The following is a 24,165-nucleotide window of genomic DNA, read 5'->3' as shown; positions in this document are numbered from 1 at the left end:
ATAAAAAAATAAAAATAAAAAGGCATGGACAGGGCGCCTGGGTGGCTCAGTTGGTTAAGCGGCTGACTTCAGCTCAGGTCACAATCTCACGGTTCGTGAGTTCGAGCCCCGCGTCGGGCTCTGTGCTGACGGCTCGGAGCCTGGAGCCTGCTTCGGATTCTGTGTCTCCCTCTCTCTCTGCCCCTCCCCTGCTCACACTCTGTTTCTCCCTCAAAAATAAAGAAACGTTTAAAAAAAAAAAAAAAAAAGACACGGAGAGCACAGAAGTGGATCTTGTTCCACAGAGTGTACAAATAAGGGTCACAGGCCACCTTGCGAGACTGACGTGTGAACAGCACATCATAAGCCCCGAGGTGAAACCAGCCTCAGCGAGTTCACAGCCACCTGTGACTCAGCAGTCACACCTGTCTTTTAAGGGCACATCCGTGACACGAGACATTCTGCTCACAACACATCCACAAACAGATCTGTCAACTTCTGGTTCTGAAAACATACGAGCTTGCTAAAAGCTTACGAGCCAGGACTCATACTTACAAAAGCACCTCAACAATTTACCTCTTTGGAGCTCATGCAGGCTGGGGGCACTTTATAGACCAGACGGTGCGACGGGTTGGGCCGGATCCCACCCTGCAGAGGTAAGACCACCTTTCCGGAGCCGGCTTCCGGCAAGGGGTTCCACACAGCCCAGCGGACCATGTGCATGCATGCCACGCTGGACAGAGAGGTGACCGACGTTGCCTGGAAGGGAGACAAAGCACAGCGGTGTGTGAGTTACCAGCAAACCGGCTGGCAAACACCAGGGAGCAGGGCCGCCAGGCAGGGACCGTGCAAGAGGGGCCTGTCTAGCAGGAGGAGAGCACAACACAGAAGCTTGGGGGACAGGGAAGCAGCCGCCCACCTTGAGGAGCCCCCCTCAAGCTAACCAGCACCCTCCTCCGTCCAGGTCTCCCTTTCTGGCTCAAAGCGGCGGCGGCTTTTCTTTTAAAGACCGACATCATCCTTCTGACCTTTCCTGGTCCCATAAGGCTCTTTCTGCAGGTTTGTAAACAGGCTGTACCTCGCCCACGTCTGCACAAATCCATTAGGAAAACACCAGGAATGACACTTGTGTTCGTGATACGAAACTTTGTAAAATAATGAAGAACGCACATGGGAATTCAAATCAGGATTATTTACACACAGTTTCTGCAGCTAAGTCCCAGCTCAGAATGAATGGCACGTTTCATCCATGTGACTCCGTGTACCTGGGAAATCAGCCAGGTCCTTCTCCTGCTTTCTCTATCACTAGCCAAGTGAAAGCAGTGAGGACACTAAGGAAAAACCTAGGATTAGGGAAGAGTCATTTTCTCCGATATGGTTCGAGGGCTTGAGTCAGCAGTGTTTTAACGGCACACTTTCATCCATTCACTGAGAAGTAAGAATAAAACCACATTCCAGGCCCAGGTCGGGTGGGAAAACCCCTCATCAGCTGGGCAGTGATGCAAGGCAGAAGGCAAGGTCAGGAACTCCGGCTCTGACCGAGCCCGACAGGCAGACGCCGCAGGCTCCCTGGGAGGCGGCACATCGGGACCCCGGGAAGGCAAATTCTCGACCAGGGGCCACAGGACTCTTGCAAGGAGGTCAGACTGGGAGCCCCGAAGGGCCCTTCCGGCCCAAGAGCACAGCGGCCCTAACCAGGGTCACAGTGACACAGTCCAGACCCGGGCCGCAGCCACACCTCCTCTGCCCCGACTCCAGGCCCGGCTGGCAACATGGGAGGAGCAAACCCCGAAGGCGCGCGAGCTCAGCACCCCGGCTCCTGACGCTGTCCTCAGAGGCAGCAGAGGGCCATCTGCGCCCGTCTGGCATGAGGACGGTGCTGCCATGTGGTCCCTGGGCAGCCGAGGAGCCGAGGGCCTCCGACGCTCTAGACCACCAGCCACACGCGCTAACCCAGGCAGCCACGGTGCCGGGGAGGGTGGACAGCCTGCATGGAGGGGGCCTCACACTCTTGGAAAGGAACCGAAGCCCACGCCCCATCTGTGATGGTGAAGGACATCGTCCCCAAGGAGAGGAGAGCCAAGGCGCCCGCTGACACGGGCTGCGTCCAGCACAACGGCTGGGGTTCCCAGCGGACCCCGCTTACTTGCTGGACACGGGTCAGCTGCCACGCCCTTGTCCTGGCCAGGAGTCGACTGCGCTCGGGTCCAAGGTCACACACGCACAAAAGGACTCTGGCTGGAGCCCCACGCGGATGGCTCGACAGTCAGCGAGGCCGCGCCACAGCCGAGCGTAGGTGCAAACAGCACCCAACATGGAAAAGGAAGCACATTCGTCTCCTCAGTCAGTCTCTCCAGACTGTTCCTTTGCCAGATGCTCTTCCTTCCTGCTGCTTCCCTCGGTCACGTGGGGATAAATGTCCAGAGTCAGCGTCTGGTCTTGAATTAATCTCTTCCTGAGGCCCCATCGTTAGGGGACCGACCTCACTTCAGGGGGGCCTGTTCCGACCCTTTAACGGAGCCAAACTTCAGATAGCAGCTGGGCTACCGCCTCCTCTGCCCTGGTTACAGGGGTGACCGGGGATTTGGGTCCCCGCCAGATCAACGAGAAAAACACTCACATCCTGGAAGTACCAGGAACCAGCAAAGTGAGAAGCCGAAGCACACGACCCTGTGTGACACTTCCGACGCGAGTCGAATACGAAGACGATGCCTGCGGCTCCCCATCCCGTTGGCCGATGACAGGGACACAAACCAGCACCAAGCAACTATAAATCCACTGCCCTTCAAAAACAAAATTACTATCGGGGCGCCTGGGTGGCTCAGTCGGTCGGGCGTCCGACTGCAGCTCGGTCATGATCTCACGGTTTGTGAGTTCGAGGCTCTGTGCTGACAGCTCGGAGCCTGGAGTCTGCTTTGGATTCTGGGTCTCCACCTCTCTCTCTGCCCCTCCCCCACTCACACTCTGTCTCTCTCAGAAATAAACATTAAAAATTTTTTAAATATTTTTAAAAAATGACTATACATGTACCGGCAAAAACGGCCACTATAAAAACTACACAGACCCAATCATTTCTAGACTACTTTTCTAAACAGTCATCTATAAAATCCAGTTTATTATGGGATCAAAAATAAAATGAAATATGTGTCCAACTTTTCATGCTCTTTGTGCAAGTCCTTGTGGTTTAATCTTTCAAATTAGGTGATTCTGATATGCAATCTTCCAATTTCATGGTTCCTTTGGTTTCCCAGTCCTCGATCGATAGAGCTCTCCTCTGCACAGCGTATCCAGCTTCCCTCGCTCGTGTCTCCAACAGCTCCGACGAGAGGAGACAGTTAGCAAGTCACTGATCGCTCCTTTGCAAAGATTTCGGCGACAATTAGGGCTCGATGGCAATTCAATTGCCATTTATTAGCCTGTGCTCCCTCTCACCAGGCCAGGGTGACAGCTGCAGGCAGGAACCTCCCCCACCCCATGTCCCTCAAATCCCCTCAGCCCCAGCCCCAGCCCCAGGCTCTGAGGAGAAGGTCAGGTGCATCCAAGCAGGTGGGCAGAGTGAGAGCAGCTATTTAGCTGGCCAACATGACAAGGCTCCTCCTGTCGGTGAATTCTAGTGGTCGAGAGAAGATTGGTTACTGTAGAACGTCTTATCCTGTCCAATCAGGTTTGACTTCATGAAAAGAAGAAAAAAAATACATCACATTGCTCCCACTAAGACTTTTAATTGTAACAGCAAACAACATACGGGAGGCCAAAGGAACACACTTGGAATGTGAGCCAGGTTTGCCGCGGAACAGAAGAGCCACGCCAACATTCACCAGGCAAAGCCCAAACAGACAGAAAACAGACACCTGACCCCAGGAATGCCGCACTCTGGGCTCCCTGAGGTGGGCTTGACGGTGGCCTCAAAAACACATGTTCACATCCTAAGCCCTGAGCGTTGTGACTGTGACCTTATTTGGAAAAAGGGTCCGTGCCCATGGAATTAATTATTATGAGATCAGGAGATCTGGATTATCCAGCTGGACCCTAAATCCAATGACAAGCATCCTTACAAAGCAGGACAGACAGAGAGACAGAGGGGGACGCGCAGAGGGAAGGCAGGTGCAGGCAGGAGCTTCGCCATCAGCCAAGGGCCGCCAGCAGCCACCAACCCGGAAGAGGCAGGAAGGACCCTCCCCTGCAGCCTCCGAAGGGAGGGCCGCCGCCCTGCCTGCACTGGCTTCGGCCCAGTGCAACTGACTTTAAATCCGAGGCCTCCAGACCATGAGAGAATAAATGTCAATCACTTTGAGACACACACAGTTGGTGGCAATTTGGGCCGGCCGCCCCAGGAAATGAGCACAGTCCCCTTGGCTTCTGCCCTCAGACCAACTTGAAAGTCATCTAGAGGCAGGTAAAAAGTCCACGTTATTTCATGAGGGTGATTTTCTCCAGCATTTCGGGGAGACCTTTCTCTTCCTGCCCCAGGCTCCTGGCCAGCACCAGACTCAGGGCCTGGCCACACCATAGAGGTGACAGCAGCGCCTGTCGGGGGACATGCTTAGGTGAACCGGAATGGGGAAACAAATGTGTGTCAAAGTGCCTCCCAGTGTCCCCAGTGTCAGCCACATCACAGAGGGACAAGGAAGCCAGAAGAAACGAGACCAGAGAGACATCACAGTTGAAGGAGGGGCGAGAGGCCGGGCCCTGGGCTGAGAGCAGGTAGGCTGTGCCCCGAGAACGCCCCCCACCAACGCAGGTGGCAGGGACCAGGGAACGGCCTCCAGAGGGGCACACGGGAGCAGCCAGAGCCCGACAAGGAGCAAGGCCGCCTGTAAGTTGCTCTCTTCCCGGCATTCTCCTCGAAGGACGCCAAGTCCTTGATCCCGGAGGCAGACTGCACAAGGCCACCCGAGGTGAGGAGTCGGGAGGCAGACAGACACCCAGAGCCTGGGTGACGCCCACCGGGCAAAGCACAGGCTCGCACAACAGGTGTCACCGGCCCGGAGTCATGCTTCCAAAAACGGATCGTTTAGATGCCAAAGCCCTTTGCAAATCTGACAGACAGTGAGGTGAGCTTGGCAGTGGCTGCAGGCTAATTTCCTTCACATGCATTCACGGTGGAAGGGGAAACCCAACAACACAGAATGAAAGTCACTTAGTCTCCCCTTGTAGGACACAGTATACATCACTTAAAAGCATAGGAATCTTCGGCAGGCAACATATTCATTTCATTCTGTGGAATAAAGGAATCATTTCTGAACATACACATGAGCAGTGAAAATCAACAGGACCGTGGTTTTAAGAAAGTTCCATAACCTGGGACAAGTCTTCATGCTGACTAAAGGGATCATAATGCTTTGGACCTCTCTGCAAAAAAGGTGTCACTTGACAGTGAAGGAAAGAAGCAAAGGCGAAACGGCCCTGAGCCCGGAGCTGTGCCTGGACCCTCTGGACACCGAGTCCCCAGCCAGCCGCCTTTGCACGTGCGTCCGCAGGAGAACCGGCCCCTTGCCTTGTTCTTCTTCCCGCCCCCTCCTCACACTGGGCCCATGGATGGCAGGGCCCAGGCTTGGCAGCCTGGCATGCCTTCCTGTGGGCACAGCCCCTCCACCTCTCAGGGCCAGCCTCCCCCCCGCCGCCACAGGTCAACAGGGGACTGCGTGCTTTGAAACAGCCACTGCTCCAGGGAAGGGGTGCACGGGAGGCCAGGGCTCATCCCTGGGTGAGGGGACCCCCAGGGGCCTCGAGAGAAGGCAGCTCTCTTCCAGAGTCAGCATCGGGGGAAGAAGTGAGCTCCTCCCAGTGGGAGGGGGAGGGGGACAGGGAAGGACGAGGGGCTGACGAGGCTGCAGACGGTCCAGGAGAGCACTCGCCAGGCGTCAGACCCGAAGGAAAAGCCAACCAGGGGATGTGACAACACAGCTTCTGCTTGTCCAGAGACAGGCTTCCCCCCGAGGACGGTGGGAGAGGGACACGGAGCCCTCTGCATACTCCTTACAGTGGGACTCACCTCAAAATACAGTGCAATTTTAAAACCAGTGTGTGGTATAGGGTAAGAGCCATGGGAACCGCTGATAAGTTTGTAAATGACTCTCCAGAAAAAAAAACACCCACAGTGGTAAGCGAAGGTGCCATCAATGGAGGAAAAGGCCCTATTTACAACAGCAGCACAGAAATCAAGTACTAATCAATAAACATAATAAGCAACTGTTCAACTGTTTAAAAGCTACGTTTTAGGGGCACCTGGGTGGCTCAGTCGGTTAAGCGTCCAACTTCGGCTCAGGTCGTGATCTCGCGGTCTGTGAGTTCGAGCCCTGCAACGGGCTCTGTGCTGACAGCTCGGAGTCTGGAGCCTGCTTCGGACTCTGTGTCTCCCTCTCTCTCTGCCCCCTCTTTACTCTCTCTCTCAAAAATAAACAAGCATTAAAAAAAAAAAAATTCTTTAAAAAAAAAAAAAAAGCAGGCGGCAGGGATGGGAAACCACAGCCCATCACAGAAATGGCTGATTCCGGGGCTGGAACAGGGAGGATGCAAGGTGAGCCTGGGGCCTCTCGTTATGCCAGGAAGTAGGAAACTGAGAGACATGATGGAGGACGTCACAAGGACACAGCCCGAAGGCACCGTGCACACTCTGGGACACTGTGAGCACCAAATTAATCAGGAACGGCAGCTTTCAGCTTTTGGGGTTTTTTTTTAAGGTGTCCGTGAGTCCATCCCCACAGGGAGCTGGAAACCCTCACGGCTAGATGAGGGGCGGAGGTCTGTGCAGCTTAAAGGTCTCCCCACAGATTGCTTCTCAGCTGCAAGGAGGAAGACAGCAACTGTCCAGTGGAGACATCACACAAGACCTGACCAGGGATGCCGGGGTGGCTCAGTCGGTTGAGTACACAACTCTTGATCTCGGGGTCGTGGGTTCAAGCCCCACATTGGGGGTAGAGATTACTTAAAAAAAAAAAATCTTTAGGGGCACCTGGGTGGCTCAGTCAGTTGGGTGTCAGGCTGCTGATTTCAGCTCAGGTCATGATCTGTTTATGAGATTGAGCCCCACGCTGGGTTCTGTGCTGACAGCTTGGAACCTGCTTAGGATTCTCTCTCTCTCTCTGCCCCTCCCTCACTCATGTACACACTCTTTCTCTCTCTCAAAATAAACATTTTTTGAAAATTAAAAAAAAAACAAAATCTTAGAGGCGCCTGGGTGGCTCAGCCAATTGAGTGTCCAACTTTAGCTCGGGTCATGATCTCGCGGTTCACGAGTTCGAGCCCTGGGTCGGGCTCCATGCTGACAGCTCAGAGCCTGGAACCTGCTTCGGGTTGCGTCTCCCTCTCTCTCTGCCCGCCCCCCCCCCCACTCGTTTTCTCTCTCTCTCTCTCACTCTCTCTCTCTCAAAAAAATTAAAACATTAGAAAATAAAAAATGATAAAATCTTAAAAAAGAAACTAACTAGGCCAATGAGATGGGAGGGACCTCATGCATCTCTGCTGTGGGACCCTGAGGGACACACCACACCCCTACCCCCTGCAGTGTTCCGGCAGGGATGCAGAAGCTGACTCCATCAGGAGGAAACACCACGAAATCTAACACAAGGAAGACTCACTTCAAAATGTTTCTTAAAGCAGGGAGACTGTCCTATAAAAATAAAATCATGAAATAAAGCAAGTGTGGCAAATGAGAACAGGTGAATCTGGGTTAAGAGTGGACTAATATTCCTGGTACTTCTGTAACTTGTCTGTAAGCTTAAAATCATGTCCAGATAAAATGTTTTTTTTTCTTTTGTATTTGAACGCTTTATTGTTTGAGCATGAAGGCTTAGCCCGTGGATAGTTAAAAAAGAAAGAAGTTTGAGACAAATGCAAAGAAGTATTGCTCTACAGAGTAAATGAAACATGTATGAAATTTGCTTTCCTAAGCACCAGCGATGATAGAAACGTAAGTTACAAGAAAAATCTACAAAGAGTTTCGTAGCAGACCAACAGGTTTAGGGCACATTCCTGATCTGTTTAAGGGGCGACCAAAGGAGAGTATTTTCTCTAGCATGGAACTAAGTGGGCTGGCGTGGGTGGGTACAGAGGCTGCCACTGTCCACGCCCACCTTCTCCCGGTGTGCTGAAATGCACAGTCATTCTGGGATATACAACGTTCTGTGTTCCAACAGTAGGGACCAAGGCACATATGGAGACTGTGATTTTCTTTAGCATCCAAAGAAAAAGTTTTTAAAGAAATTACATAAAGTCCTACTGTGCCTTTTTTCCCCAAGAACAGTGTTAAGAATACGGAAAGGCAAGTGACAGACTGTGAGAACATATTAACAATCTGTGTATGTGACAGAAGACTTTTAGCAAAAATACATCAGACAGACTCCTATCTACTCAGTAATAAAAAAGACACATAATCCTAAACAACGGAACAGTCACTTCACAAAGGACGATTAGAATGGCCAACCAACACAGGGACAGGACTCATCACTGGTGACCAAGGAAAGGCAAATTAATGCCCACTAGAAAGGCTGAAATTAAAAAAACGAAACCAGAAGCTGGTGAGGATGTGGAACAACTGTAATTCCCAAACAGCACTGGCACAAGCACTTTGGAAAAACAGGCATTGCTTGGAAAGGTAACCTGTATCTACCTAGGACCCAGAACTCTGTTCCGCGGCATTCACCAAAAAGAAATGAAAACATATGTCCACAAAGACTTGCCCAAGAATGCTTAGAGCAGCTTTATTTATTAGCTGGAAAAGCCAACCAACAGTAAAATGAAAACATAAATCTGCAAACACCATTACCTGATAAAAGATTAACACCCAGAACACGGAGAGAACTCCTAAACCCTGCAACAATACAAGAGACCACCCGACTCAGAAATGGGCAACGGACTTGAACAGACATTCTCCAATGAAAATACAGGCCCACAAGCATGTGAGAAGATATCTGTTCAGCATCACTGACCATCAGGAAAATGCGAATCAAAACCACAGAGAGACACCACCTCATGAAAACTATGAGTGCTGGCGAGGGTGTGGTGAAACCAGAGCCCTCAAGCACTGTTGCACTGTCGGCGGGGAACGTAACGTGGTGCAACCGACGTGGAAAAGTGTAGGGGTTCCTCAAAAAATTAAAAGTAGAATTTCCACACACTTCAGTAATTCTGCTTCTGGCTATACACCCAAAGGAATTGAAAGGAGGGTAGGGTCTCGAAGAGACACGGGTATTCCCATGTTCGTATTAGCATTATTCACAATGTCTAAAACGGAGTAGCCACCCAGGCCCATCAACAGATGGCTGGATCAGTAAAATGTGGGATAGCCGTCCTTCAGCCGTAAGAAGGAAGGAAATTCTCCAACACGCAGCAACACGGATGAGCCGTGAGGACATTATGCTGAGTGAAGGAGACCAGTCACAAAGTACAAATACTGAACGATTCCACATACGTGAGGTCCCCAGGGTTGTCAAAGTCATAAAGACAGAAAGCATATGGTGGTGCCCAGGGCTGGAGAACGGGGCCAAGGAGGAGATAGTACTTCCTGGGGCCGGGGTTTCAGCTTTACAAGAGGTGAAGGGTTCTGGGAATGGATGGCGGTGACCACTGCCCAAGAGTGTGAACATGCTTAATGCCACCAAACCACAGCGCTTAAAACCAGTGAAGATGGCCAAGTTTATGTTGTGTATTTTTACTACAAGAGAAAAAAGACATTAAAAAATAAAAGTCAGAATACCACTAAACTGTACACTTTAAAATTCTTTTAGGCCTTGTGAATTTCTCAATGAAATATTTTTTAAAAAGACAAACCAAACAAACAATTTTCAAAAGATAAGTGAGTGGATATCTTTCTTAAAGCCCCGAGGGGAACCCAACATTCAGGACAAAACAGAAGAGCCGGCAGCAGATCCCCTCTCATTCAGCGCTCCCCCCGCCCACCTCCCCCTCCGCCGCACACACAGGGCGCACTCGGCGGGCCTCCTCCCCCCCCCCCCCCACACACACACAGTGGGCACTCTGGGCAGATGGAGGGCAGAGGCCCAGGTTGAGCAGGTGGAGGTGTGGCTACGCCATATGGAAGGCGCCATGGTGACGCTGGGACACCCGGCTCGCTGCAAGGGACGAGCCAGGTTATACTGAAACATTTCCAGGAAACCCTCAAGACGCCTCTATTTCCAAGTTCTACAAGTGCAAATTCACATCATTTCAGAATAAATCAAGGCATGATTCGCACACGCCCGATACAGATTGTCAAAATGTTCGGCTCTGAGGAATCCCAGGCACCTGGCGAGCACCCAGATCTTTGTTATAGGGACTTGTCTTGTCCAGAGAATACCAGCAAACACGTAAATAACAGACCAGCTCACCTTCCCCTTCTAGACATCCGGGAGGTATTCTGCCATGTGACTCCAAAAAAAAGGGCTGTTTTGATCCCTGGCAGCCCGTGGGGGCTGGCACTTCTGACATAAAAATGCAACAGAGGACCTTGGGCCTGATTGTTTTTACGGCTGCCTTCGTTCTGTGTCTGTCTCTCAGGCCCTGGGAAGTCTGCTTTCTCGGCAAACGCTGATGGAGCCCACACTCCCGCAGCTGCCAGCGTTCCAAAATGCGCCGCCCCGTGCGGGCACACTGTCCCCACGCACTCAAATTCCCGGGAAGGAAGCTGTCTGGTGGGAACAAGTACCCCTCCGGCTCTTCACCGCCAGCCCAAGACAAACCACCCAGGCTTCAGCTGTGCTGGCTAAACACAAGATGCGAAAGCCCCACAGCGGACCGCCACCAAGGGGCATGTCTTCTCAAAACCGTTTCTCTAGTTTGTTTTTAGTGACCGAACAAAACACTCAGGACCAAAAACTTCTCTCAGACACAGGTGACTGGGTGTAAGCTGGACACACTCCAGCCCAGATGGTGTCTCCCCATCCAGATAAACCAGGTAAAAGTGACCCGTCTCACAAAGGGCCTCAGGAGACTGAGGCCCGTAGCTCCCGGTCCAAAGCGGGAGGAGTAATGGAACACGGGGTTAAGGGACGCGGCCAGGCCATCCTGACAACAGGTCGCAGCACAAAAGGCAGCATCCGTGAGGGAGACGACCATGGCTGCCCCAGTCATGCAGGAAGACCTGCTTCAGAAACCGTTTTCCAAAGAAAAGTACAGTTAGCTTTCTGGCTCTGCCAGTTCCGATTCAGGAAAGGAGGCGAAGAATGTGCACGCGGGCTGCCTGGGCATCGATCGGGTGATAGTGGAGAAACCCGAGTTAGGCGTTTAGGCGCGTCGACGGTTTTGCGGCGGTGTTTTTAAGCCCCACCGTTAGGAGACACGTACCGAACCGTTCAGAGAGGCAGTGATGGGCTGTCTGGAACCTACGCGTCTGGCCGTGAGCAGGTAACTTCTGGGTCCACCACAGGCTTCTCTCTGCCATCGTATTTGAAATGTTCCACAACGAAAGGGTTAAGGGAAGAAAAGAAACGTACGTGCCACGACGTTCACAGTAATGAAAGCAGATCGTGACTGGATTTTGCTTGAAAATAAATCAAAACGGACTGTGGGAGTCGGTACAGACAGCAGAGGGCAGCGCACACAGGTGTAACACCACTGGGCCACCCGGTTCATTTCACTGTTCGCCATCTGCCTCAGTTCGTGTCTGAAGCATCCGCCATACGAAACTCTAACTCAGGGAAGGAAGGGGAGACCTACAGGTGGAACGCAAGTGAAGAGTGTGCCCCACGACGGCCCAGAGAGGGTCCCAGGGCGAACTGGCTGCGGCCTGTCCCCCCCCCCCCCGCCCCCGGGCCACACCCCACCACCTGCCACGGGTTAAGCATTTCCATGAAGAGTTAACAAAATAATAAAGTATCACACGAGACACATCCCTTTCTGCTTAGGTGCTTTGTAATTGCAAGCAAATCAACACTGTATGCGACACTGTATGTTACATCATTACGTGGTATGACCACAATCAACATTCTGGCGGGACACCATCTACGTAAATGGGACACGGAGGGTGCCACGTCTCCCACCGCCACCCACGTCCTCCCAAGGGCAGCTCTGGGGTTCCAGCCCCAGAAGGCCCTCCCTCCCCGCAGAACCCCCACCCCCACCCAGGCCCAGGATGCCCACCCCAGGCAGCCAGGCACGCTCACACACGGTTGCATCTTAGATACAGTTCCTGGTAATAAATAAAGAAAAGCAGACCTGGGAAGGACACAGTGTGATCGTGTGTCCAGCTATAATCAGAACACCTGCCTCCAGATTTGCTCATCTGATCAGGACTCTCAATTATGTTGATCTGAGGTGTGGATGGCAGAGAGGTCAGCTCACTGCTGCCAGAGAACATGAGAAAATACAACAGCCCCTCCGCTCAGCACCCCGCTCCCCTTCCTAAGGCGCACCCCGGGGCCGTGCTCAGTCCCGCTCCTCAGACCGGCCACCATGGAAGGTACCCGGTCATCCTTGTTTTGTTTTTGACCTACTTGTTAAATTGATAACTTGCTTTTTCAAACGGAAACCGGAATCTTTTTTTTAAATTTTAAATTTTTTTTTTTTTTTTTTCAACATTTTTTTATTTATTTTTGGGACAGAGAGAGACAGAGCATGAACGGGGGAGGGGCAGAGAGAGAGGGAGACACAGAATCGGAAACAGGCTCCAGGCTCCGAGCCATCAGCCCAGAGCCTGACGCGGGGCTCGAACTCACGGACCGCGAGATCGTGACCTGGCTGAAGTCGGACGCTTAACCGACTGCGCCACCCAGGCGCCCCACGGAAACCGGAATCTTAAGCGTGGCATGATTTGGGTTTTCCAAAGAATCGACCTCCATGATGTAAATGATGTCTGTATGCTATACCGTGACCTCTGAATAAGGCAGGGGTGTGGGTACCGACCCCCACATGGTCAAAAACCTGCGTGGAACTTTTGACTCTCCAAAAACATAACTGCCAAAAGCCTACAGCTGACCAAAAGCCTTACCAATAACAGAAACAGTCGATTAACACGTTTTATATGTGTACGTATTATATGCTGTATTCTTACAGTAAAATCGGCTGGAGAAAAAAAAAATGTCATTAAGAAAATCGTAACAAAAAAAAGAAAATCATAAGAAAAAAATACACTTACAGTACTCGACTGTATTTACCAAAAAACACCTGTTAGAAGTGGATCCTGTGTTGCTCAAGGGTCAACCGTATTTCTTCCAACTGAACCCTACAAATCCTTGCTCTTAGTTATGAGATAAGCACATTATCAAGTCACTGTAAGAAATTTATCACTTGTCCAGATTCAAGCTTTACTACACTTAATATTGTATGAAAAATACATTAAGATGAACTCAGTTTCCAAAATGAGTATCAATCTGGTAATTGTGAATTAACGCTGTGGTAATGCCCACCTGTTGCACTCTTTATTACCACCGGCTGGCAGAGCGTCCTATCACCACAGAGACGGGAAATGACAGTGACAAAGCGATCACTAGGGAGAAGTGTTTTCTAGGCTCACGATCGCGATCTACACCTGTCACCCACACTGCTAATATTACGCTGCTCTTAACAGAAACAACATTAGTGGCGACTTTGTTGACTCTCGGGGCACGGAGCCCAGGGCCGGGTTCTCACCTTGCCGTCTGCCCCTGAAGGGCTGTTGAACACGTACTCCAGCTGAAAGACGATGGCGAACGCAGGGTGACGGACCAGCTCACGGAGTCGGAGGCGGCTTCTCAAAACTAGAGCCTGGTTTCCAGAGCTGGGTCAAGAACAGGGCAGAGGCACGTCAGGCTATGCCCCGCTGCCCTGCACCCACCTGGGCGCCGGGCGCTGCTGGTGCAGAGTCCCCCCCTCCCAGCAAGACCACTGGGCTCCTCTGTGTGTCCGGCCCCCAAGGCAGTTCCCAAATCAGAGCCTTTTCAGGTGCCTCAGTCAACACCTAAACAACAATTTCCAAATTGCCAGAGCGTATGTGAGGAGGACAGAACGGTACGGCCGGGTCTCCAGGGAGGCTCGTCCTCCAGGGCGCCCGCCTCTGCCCGGACTCTCACGCAGCACTCCTCGGAGAGGTCTCAGGTTCTGACCTGGGAGGCACGGGACTCAACAGGATGCAGACCGTCCTGCCTGCTGGTTCTCCATCATGGGAGAAATGGATCACAGGCACAGCTGGGGGAAAGCGTGCCAGGGTCTCCTCAGACCCTAAGCAGCCATAGCGCGAGGCATCTCTAATAGCACAAATCAGGATTTTCCCAAGCTTATAACACTGAGGTCTGCTCCTGATGGGTACAAGTCGCCAAGACAAAACAAAGTCAGCCAGGAAGAACCCCAGGTGGGCGGTGCACACTTCTCGTGCAAAAACAAATTGCATTTCGCTTTGATCCCGGGTTACACGCACACTCATACCTCCTACCTCCGCAGGACCAGACCTCACGTCCCTGGGGAGAATACCTGGCCTTTGAAGAAGAGCCAACTTTCCTGCTGAAACTGGCAGAGCGCGTCAAGGCCACGTCCATCTCGGGCACCAGCACCACGACCTGCGGCCTCTGCACGAAGCCCAGACCGTTGTGCACACCCACACACAGGCGCCGCTCCAGGATCTCCAGCGTGCCGCCGTCCCGCGGAATGCCCTCCTAGGAAAGCATGCAGGAGACAGAGTAAGTCCCTCCGCGGGAGGGCAGAAGCTCCCGGGGGAGGGGCAAGCAGAGAGAAGAACCTTCAATAGAAGTTGCAGGAGTTTGCAGATCAGATGGTGCTGAGTGAACAGGAGTCCAAGCAAATGACAGGCAAATAAGGCCATCAAAACTACTGGCCTAGGCCATTTTCTAGGTAGTTTCAGCTTTTCTCACAAGGACAGCCTTCTGGGAGCAATGCACCCCGACACCACCTCCCCAAAGACGCCCGAATCGTTGAACTCTTGCTCAGGCTTCCACGGCTGAGCTCAATTCTCAAGGCACACCAAACAAGCAAGCAGGGACCCAGGCCCCAGGGTGCAGGAGCCCACCGCCCCCCGAGGCACCTCCGCCCTCCTTGACACTCAGACACCGGAGACTTGGGCACAAGGGGCAGCAGGAACAGGGAGCATGTTTACGTGGGAAGTCATAAACCAATAAACATGGACTCTGCCCCAAAGTGATCGCGGATATTAAAGTGTTTCATCTTAACAAAAAATGTACAGGCACTTTAACAAATGAGCAAGGATAGTCCTCCAGGCTATTACTGTTTATTAAATTGTGTGATCGTTGCAGAACGGTCCCTGAATTTTCAAGTTTTCTTCACTGCCCATTAATCAAGCTGAACAGACCTAAACTCAGCCTATGAGTAATGAAAATAAAGCGATGGAGGTAAGAGACCAGCTACCAGTTGGGTAGGAACAAAAATACAAAGCAGTAAACCACGTAAGAAAGTGATTTTTACGGGAACACGTAGAATTCAACGCTGATGCTCCTAAAGCAGCTCTCCCCTCACGCAATCCACTCTGAGCAGCAAGAACACAGCGAGAACCACAGCAAGAGAATGTGCGCTGCTATGGTTCCACCCTGATATCTGCTTGCGTTTCCGTGTCGTACGACACATCACGGGGAGCTGCCTTTTCGAGAACGGGTAGCGAGCACAGAGTCCGTCTCACCCGTGCGTGCCGTACTGCCACAGAGCGCCGGGGGGGCACCCGCTGGTGGCATCACCCACCGTCACGGCACGTGAAGACTGAAGGTCCGTGACGGGACGGCACGGTGTGATGCACCTCGGCTGCAGCGGCGAACCAGCCAAGTCCCTGTCCTCCGGGTGCAAATACCCACCGAGGGGACGACGACAGAGGAGCGGACAGGTAAGGAGACCGGGTGCTCTCGGGGAGGGCCAGGCACCCAGAGAAATGAGCCAGGGGGCGGGAGGGGCCACGGCCTCAGCAGCACGCTCAGGTGGCCAGTCAGGACAGCTGGGTTTGCACAGAGACCTGAAGCCTGAGAGGAGCCACGTGAGGGTCTGGACACAGAATGTCCAGGAACGTGAGCTACATGTCCAAAGGTCACCGTAGGGACGAGCTATGGCCCGTGACTGCCCGGAGTTTATGGGAATGTGTCACACGGGCGGGTGGAACTGGACACTGTGAGAGGAAGCCCTGTTCAAAGAACGCGGCTCCACTGGGATAAAATGACACATTTCTAGTCGTCTCCTTGGAATGAGCCAAGAATCTCGAAAACGGCCTTTGTAAGTGCAGAATGTTTTACTGGTTTCCCTATGCTCATTTGGAGGTTTAATTTATTTTTAAATGAAGACTGTTTTAAGATATAACAAAACCAACGTTAGCAGCTTACGGTAACAACACCTCTGTCACGCCGAAGTTAAGACGACAGGCTAGATGTCCCTCTTCGGCCACAAAGAGGGAGCACACGGGACCGTGTCATCAGGGGCTGAGCCGTCCACCCTGGTGGCATCAGAGGCCGGCAGCACCCCCATCTCTGCCCTGCCCTGCCCGCGTCTCTGCTGATCAGATGAAGTTCCCTGATGGAAGACAGTACCTCCCGGAAGCGATCACTGACGAGGAGTTCCAGAAGCTCTTCCTCAAATTTCTCCAGGGAAGGATAGAGCATGAAGAACAAATCATCCAAGTCCCACGTGACAGACTTCTGAAGGCGAGGCTTTCGGAGGGCATCCCCTGAAACAATGAGGGGGCTCGTGTAGAGTATCCGCGGGGAGGCCACGAGGGGGTCCAGGGCTCTCCCCCACCGAGGGCCAGGCCGTGGTGCCCGCCCTCCGGGCAGAGGAGAGACCACGGGCACAGCACTCAGACCGAATCAGAACCCACCTCCGTTCGCACGGAGACACCAAGCTGATTCAACAAACCCAGATTTCATTTACGGCCCGATTTCTCCCCCCACCCTCCTCCAGACACACGTTTTATAATTCAGCAATCCAAAGAACGCAGACTACAGAATGCAGGCTAACATCTGTTCCTTTCGGTTTGGTTTCCCTTTGTCACTGACTTCCTCTCCAGCGAGAACCCAGCCAACGATGCCGTTTCTTATTTTTGTACATTTACCTTGAACCATTTGGAAACATGCAGAAATACTCACGAGCACATTAAGGCAACAAGCAAAAACACTGTCTGGGCTGGCACCACCAGGCAAGAGCCCCCGTCCCAGACTAGGAGCTCCGTGAGGACAGAAGGGGACAGTGGATCCTGGCATCTAGCTCGGTGCCCGGCTCAGAACAGGTGCATAAACCCTCGGCCTCGAGGGGCGCGGTCAGATCTGTGCAGAGCCCTCCCCTCTGGGTTGTGGCACAAACACCAGGGCAGCAGGACAAAGGCCAAGCCCACTGCTTCCCCAGGAGCCCACAGCCCAGGCTCTGGCACCATGGCCCCAATCCCTCCCTGCATTCGATCTTCCTGCCCTGCCGCCCTCTTTGTCTCTTCCCGAGCTTCTACAAGCAAGAATTAAGGTGCAAAGTCAGACTTTCAGAGCCAATTCCGAAGTCAGAGAACGAAAACAATCGATGTGAGACTGGCGGAGGAGAGCGCAGTGAGATCCCCCCGACGTCCTGCGGAAGGTCAATCAGCACAGCCAGAGGGACCCCGTCGTTGCCCCTGCGTGTACCAAGACCCTTAAAAATATCCACAGCCACCTTCTGCCTCGGTGATTCCACTTCCTCATCCCATTCAGCAAAACTAATCAAACGTAGAAGCAAAGCTTTATGTGCGAGAATACTCATGAAACCTGATTTATAACAGAAAAAAAATAAGAAACTACCTAGCACTCACTAGTGGGGGACGCTGAGTAAACTACTGTGTGTCCATTTAAAATGAGAATGAACTCATATCGCCAAGGATTACTTAACGACTGAAAAGCAATCATAGCATCGTAGGTGAAAATAACACACATAAAATTGTGCATTAGACCCTTTAGTGCCAGTTTCACTTAAAAATCTATGCACGTACAAGGACACATAGATACCTGGGGGAAGTAATCGCAGATTATTCCATTTCCTTCTTTACGGTTTTTCTACGCCTTCCCCGTCACAAACACGCATCAGATTTGATGCTTCTGAGAAATTTTCTGCTTTCCTTTGTAACTTAAAAAGGAGCATCTGAAGCTGGTTGGTTGATGAGTCAGAACCCATTAAAAGTGCAGGTATAATTACTCACAATGGCCAGAAGGTAAAAATAACCCAGTGTCCAACAGCAGATGAACGGATAAGAAAAACGTGGTCAACCCACACGTGGAATATTCCCCAGCCTTCAAAGGGAAGGAAATTCTGACATGCGGATGATCCTTGAAGATGTTATGCTAAATGAAGTAAGACAGTCACAAAAAGGGCGAATCCTGGGTGATTCCAGTCACGCGAAGTACCAGAAACAGTCAAAGTCAGAGACAGAACGCAGAAGGGTGGGCGCCAGGGGCTAGGGGCTAGGGGGCGGGGGTGGAGAGTGTAGACAAGGCAGTTCTGGCCGTGGATGGTGGGGGTGGGTACACGGCAACGTGAATGTACTTAATGCCACAAAAGTGCACGTTTTAAGCTGCTCACGTGGCAAATCTCACGCCATATCGACTTTCCCACAATTTTTCTTTAGAGTCCAACCTTTCTCGAAATGGTCCAGCAAGTGTCTGAGGCACATCCTGAATGGACACCTTCCGTCAGAGGAGGAGGAACCGCATGTTTGCACAGCCTGGCCCCGAGGAGCAGAAACCACAGCCCCAGGGCCTCCCCCCACACAGGCCGACGGGCCACACGGGATTGCTCACGCAGGATTTCAGAGAAGACGAGGCAGGGAGGCCACGGCCCTCCGGAGGCAGAGAAAGGAGGAGCAGGGACCGTTCCCCGGCCAGTCGGACCCGGGCAGGTGGCGCCCAGGTGAACGAGCAGAGCGCCAGCGGCGACGCAGACCGGGAAGCGAGCGCGCAGACGCAGCAGGAAGTTGAGGAAAAGGAGGACAACGTAAAAGCGAGTCTGTTATCTCGTTCTTTTTATAGGCTCCACGCTTCCCGTGAAGTAGAGAGCAAGGGCACGTTAGTCACTCGCCCACACGGTGGGCAAACAGGCTCAGTCCTCTAGCGGCCCTGGTGGCACCCTCAGCACACGGCCGGTGCCCTCTCCCACAGTCACCAGAAGGAACACGTTGCCCACACACACATGCTGCCTCGGAGCACAAGCAACTCCTTCGCGGGTCACCGAACAATCCCTCCGCTCTTGACTGTGGCTGAACTGTCGGCCAACACAGCTGGCCAGAGACAGGGACCAGTCTTGAGGGCTCCAAGGGGGCACAGTGGCCCTCAAGCTCCCGGTGACACCCCCCACTACTGGCCTTAATGCAGTGGGACCACTTCACCCTGCCCCCGACCTGGGCTCTGGTCACTGGCCCGAGGCACCCTGGGGTGGGGGGACAACCAGCTGTGCCCAGCGCCCTCCCACCTGATGATCCTGTGCCAGCAATGAAGAAGGGCGCCGTCACCCTGCACGACACGGCCCGCGGGCAAGGAGGAAGGGAGCAGCCACACCGCACGACACAGCCTGCCGGTCACCTTCTAGGTGCGGAGAATAACATGCCCTCAGTGCCCGCCTCTCCCAAGTGCTAAGCCTTGTTTCTGCAGAAACACAAAGGGGAAGCCCCGGGGCCCGCCCACCATGACCCGCTTCTCCCCGAGCTACTGCTGGGCAGCCCCCAGGCCACAGGTCCTTCCGGGGTTCCAAAAGCACCACTGACCGTGGAAAGACAGCCCTGTCTGCAGGCTGCAACCAAACGAAAACCTTGGCCCAGGACCAGGGGCATCACAGCCAGGACAGAGCCACGCGTGCAGTGGTCGCTCAGAGCACGACAGCCAAGCGGCTCGGCAGGAAGGCAGAAGTACAGGAGGCACCGGGGAGCAGGAGACAGAAGAACAGGGTGGAGAGGCGCACCGGCAGCGACACAACAGCTCCAGGGCCCAACGTAACACCGCGACGGCGACAACAGACCAAGGACAGGCCGGCCACCAGCAGGCCACCACAGGCCACAGCAGGCTCGGAGCCACATCTGAGACGCAGCAGACGGGGACGGGCTGGGCCCTGCGAAGCACAGGGGACGGTCACCAAACCAGGGCCCGTCAGCAGGAAGAGGACAGGCTGGCGGTGGGGTCTCCATTTCCCTGGGCCAACGCCACCGCCCGCCGGGGAGGGCCCGTGCGTCTTCCCGGCAGTCAGAATGAACTGTGCGCCTCCTGGAACCAGGGACGGTAGCGGGGAGGTGACATGCGCTCCGGGGCCGGGGCCCGGGTGTGAACCCCAGTTCTAATCCTCAGCCTCCTCAGCTGCGAAAGCCAGGTGACAGCGCCCACCGCGGGACGGCGCTGCGGGGACCGAGCGAATACGTCAACACTGTGCCCTGGAGAGGAGCCACGAGCTCGGAGTCACGGGCTCCTGGGAAAGGGCGCACACATATGTGTACGTATCTCCCAGACTGTCATCTTAAAGCCTCAGCACAGCTCATCCCAGGAAGAGTCTCTTCTCTTTATCTTACAAAGGCAAACGGGGCTTGGACAGCTAAGTGACTGGCCCGAGGCCACCCCACTCACAGGAACGTGCATGAGGGAGACTCAAATACTCAAGCTGCTGAGCACACGTCCACGAAGGGCCAGGCAAGTACCGTGAGGACTTGAGGGAACGAGTGGATTCGCAAATGCAGAATCCGTGAGTAACCAGGGCGGGGAATGCTGGGAGCAGTGGACTCAGGCAGAACTTGGGGCGCTGGCTGAAGCCAGCCCTTGCAGGGACGGGCCGGCAGCACAGACGGATGGACAGACTCACACTGTGTGCTGCCGCCACGGCCCATCCCGCGGCGAACCCGCTCCCCCTTGCCAATCGCCCACGTACGTAAACTGAAATAAACTAAATCGGTGGGGGGCACGGGCCATTTCCCAGACAGATCTCCCCTGGGATGAGTCCTTCTGGTACCACAGCTCAAGGGGTGACAGCGCGGCAGCGGGGGCGAGCCCCGGGTGTTAGGAAGGGGACAGGGCCCAGCGCTTCTGGAAAGGGCCCGGTCTGGCAGGAAGCAGGCTCTGCACAGCCTCCCCATGACAAGAGCCATCAGCGACAACAAGAAGAGCCATGACCCGGGGTGCCTGGGTGGCTCAGTCGGTTGAGTGTCCAACTTCGACTCAGGTCACGATCTCACAGTTCATGAGTTCAAGCCCCACGTCAGGCTCTGTGCTGACAGCTCAGAGCCTGGAGCCTGCTTCAGATTCTGTGCCTCCCTCACACTGCCCCTCCCCCGCTCATGCTCACTCGCTCTTTCTCTCTCAAAAATATACAAACGTTAAAAATAAATTTAAAAAAATAATAATAAGAGCCATGACCCTGGTCTCACGGTGAGGAAGAGCGTCCCAGGCACAGAAGGGAGGGAGGAGGGAGGAAGGACACCTCTTCCATCAGGACACCAGGCTGAAGAGCCATATCTGCACTGGCCACATAGAACCTTCTAGAGCCTGAAGGACCTGGGAGGCAGGGCTGGCTGGCATCCGGCAAGCTGTCCCCGGGCCATGTCTTGTGAAAGGCACAGGCTCCAGAGAAGGGCTCTCAGCAAAGCAGGCCTCCCCGGATGCTGCACCGCAGAAGGCAGCCCCAGGGCGGCCACAGCAGAGGACAGTGTCCCATGGAGAAAGGACAAGAGGTCCTGGGCTGAGCCCTTTCCAAGTCCTTGGCACTGGGCTCCACCAGCCCGGTCATCTGCTCCCAAATGCATCTCCGGGACAGGTCCCAAGAATGTCCCCCATTTTATGGAGAAAACGCAGCAGCAGAGACTGGGAGAGGTTAGGAAACTCAGGGCTCACCCCGCGGCCAGGAGTGGAGCCACGCTCACCAAGGTCTGTCGGCCCCACTGGACGGCTCCAACACCACCGTCTGTATGTACTTGCTCAGTGCACCACCCAGCTCAGCGGCCAGGATGGATGGAGCCTCGGCAGAGCCGACCTCCCCAGGGGGCAGCTCTTGGCCCTCATGCTCTGTAACTGGGCCTAGCTTTCATGTGTCTGTTGCCAAGCCTTTGGGTACAAATCTATTTCCCCAAAATAGCACTGCTCCTATGGGAAACAGACCCATTTCCCTCAGGGATTCCCACACACGCGCTGCCGAGAAAATGGGGGTTACAGGTGCTGAACGAGCAAGAATTGCCTCCTAGTGACATCCTTTGGGGAGGTGCTCGGAAACACCCCCAGGTGCCCAAGGAGCTCCCCACGAGGTCCCAACAGGGTCCACAACCTCCCGGGGACACAGCTCTCCTGGAAGGATACTGGATCCATCAGAACGCACCCTACCACACGAACAGCGCTGCAAGAGAGGCAACGGGAAGAAAGGAGGCTGGGACGTGGCGCTTCTACAACACCTGCTGCCTCCGATGGCCGTGGTGAGGCGTGGGGTCTGCCCCTGCTGAAATCCACCCAAGACACGAGCCCTCCACCAAGAGGCGCGCGCCGTGCCCTCACCCCTGCTCAGGGCCTGCGCACGCAGATGCACCCAGCGAGCTTTCCTGAATCCCAGACGAACCAGAGCATCGGTGGCCAGAGAAGGTATAAAGGTGCACACCACGCTGGGGGCGGTGGTTTTCTCTGGGGCGGTTCCCTGGGGACTGAGGCCGGAAGGAAGACTACCTTTGTCGTGTTAAAACTGGAGCTCACACAGGGCAGGAGCCCGCTCTGGGGGCACCGCCCTGCCCACCCGCGCCCCGCGCTCACATGGGGCAATCCGGAAGCCGAATCCCCTCCTCACAAGGATATGAGTGGTCTGGGAGCCTGGGAGAAGAACCCCGCAGCCGCTGAGGTGCCTGGATGCCGTCTGCTGAAATACACCGTCAGCAGGTCAGGGGGCGGGGAAGCAGCATCTTCAAGGAGCACCTCAGGGCATTCCTGAGTGGGGACACCAACCAGAGCGGGCCACCATGTGGTAGCCGAGGGAGGGTCCACGGGGAAAGGCCACTTGCGGGGCGTGTCTACAGGAGCGGACATGCAGGAGGGCGGGGCAGGGCCTTCCCAGTACAGAGCGGCCACTGAGTGAAACCAAAGGGAGGGACGAAGGAGGAAGGCAGTGAGGAAGGAAAGGTGGGAGGCAGATCACCAAGGGGGGTGTTCAAAGCGGATGAAGGGGTCAGAGAGCCACTGGCCTGCGGGTCAGGGAGGACGAAGGCTCACTGTGAGGACGGCCGTGGGGGACGCGCACGCAGCAGGGACACCTCAGCGGCAGTCTTCCTCGGCCTCTCTGCCGCACACACATTCCCGGGACTCACAGCATCCAGACCACCTCTGTGACCTCCACACAGGTCTCCCCGGAGGCCCCGCCCCCCCGCCCAGATGCCGCCGAGTCACAGCTCACTCCCACTGAGCCCCTGGCAGAGGTCCATGGCCAAGTGCTCTGCTCCAGACGCTGCCATGGTGGCAGCTGGCTGGGTGTGGGGGGAGCGAGAGGCCCTCCGCTTTCCTCCAGCTAGAAGCACCATGGGATGTGGGCCCAGGACCCCCACACCTCCCTGAGCACCTGGTGAGGAAGCCTCGCTCGGGACTCCGTTCCGCCCTGGCGTGGGCCCGTGGCCTTTGGGCCCAGTTCTAGAAAACGGGCTTCCCGCTTACACTGATGACCAGCTTCCACTGCACTCAGCCACTTTATGCAAAGCTCTGCGTCTGCTCCAGGGCCGGATGAGCTACCCGAGCCCTCTCCCAAACCCATCTCCGGAGACCACCTCCCACGCCGACAGAGGCAGCCGCACAGCACCGGGCCCGTGACCGGCTCACAGCTCTGCGGCCACAAGAACAGGCCAAGGAGCCCCAGGGCAGAGACTCGCTCGAAGCCAGGGCGTGGGGGCTCTCCTTGCAAGCGGCAGCTTTCAGGGGCACGTGAACAGTCACCCTGGTGCTGATGCGGCTGTCCAGGCCCGTCACACAGAAACAAGGGAAAGGTCAGAACCAAGCAAAGAACAGAAGACAGAGCGAGGGAGGCTGCATGGATTTCCTAGTTGCAGACAAGAGACGATAGACCAACAGCACCTGCTAATCTGCACAGATTCTGAAAGCGTGTCTCGAAGGGAAGGCCTGCGTTTCTTCCGGGGAGTGACAAGGAGCCACCAGAACAACCACAATTAAGACCTGTCGTTTCCAGTCCCTCCCAGGCTGAAAACCACTCTTCAAAAGTCAGTCCTCACACAAAGCGGGGAGTCAAACTAGGGAAATGGGGAGAAGGTCGCTGACTGTGTCGCCATATCCTGGTCGTGACCTCGTGTGACAATTTGGGGCAAAC

General features: G+C 54.4%; 1 protein-coding gene across 8 annotated transcripts in view; it reads right to left on the bottom strand.

Annotated features, from left to right (window-relative positions):
• Positions 1-24,165, bottom strand: part of NPHP4 (nephrocystin 4) — a 110,977-nt gene that overhangs the window by 53,300 nt on the left and 33,512 nt on the right. For all 8 annotated transcript variants that reach the window (XR_009258466.1, XM_058719311.1, XM_058719312.1 and 5 more), the window contains 4 exons: positions 16,428-16,564; positions 14,362-14,543; positions 13,546-13,672; positions 556-738 (listed from right to left, as the gene is read on the bottom strand). Coding sequence is in view for 7 of the 8 variants with exons in the window: in XM_058719311.1 (XP_058575294.1) it covers positions 556-738; positions 13,546-13,672; positions 14,362-14,543; positions 16,428-16,564 (629 nt within the window). In the remaining variant the exon portion in view is untranslated. The remainder of the gene's footprint in view (positions 1-555; positions 739-13,545; positions 13,673-14,361; positions 14,544-16,427; positions 16,565-24,165) is intronic.

The sequence above is a fragment of the Neofelis nebulosa genome, chromosome 2 (genome assembly GCF_028018385.1).
Source record: "Neofelis nebulosa isolate mNeoNeb1 chromosome 2, mNeoNeb1.pri, whole genome shotgun sequence".
Classification (NCBI taxonomy): domain Eukaryota; kingdom Metazoa; phylum Chordata; class Mammalia; order Carnivora; family Felidae; genus Neofelis; species Neofelis nebulosa.
Note: the sequence above shows the minus strand (reverse complement) of the source record. Positions and strands in the feature narration are given on the sequence as shown.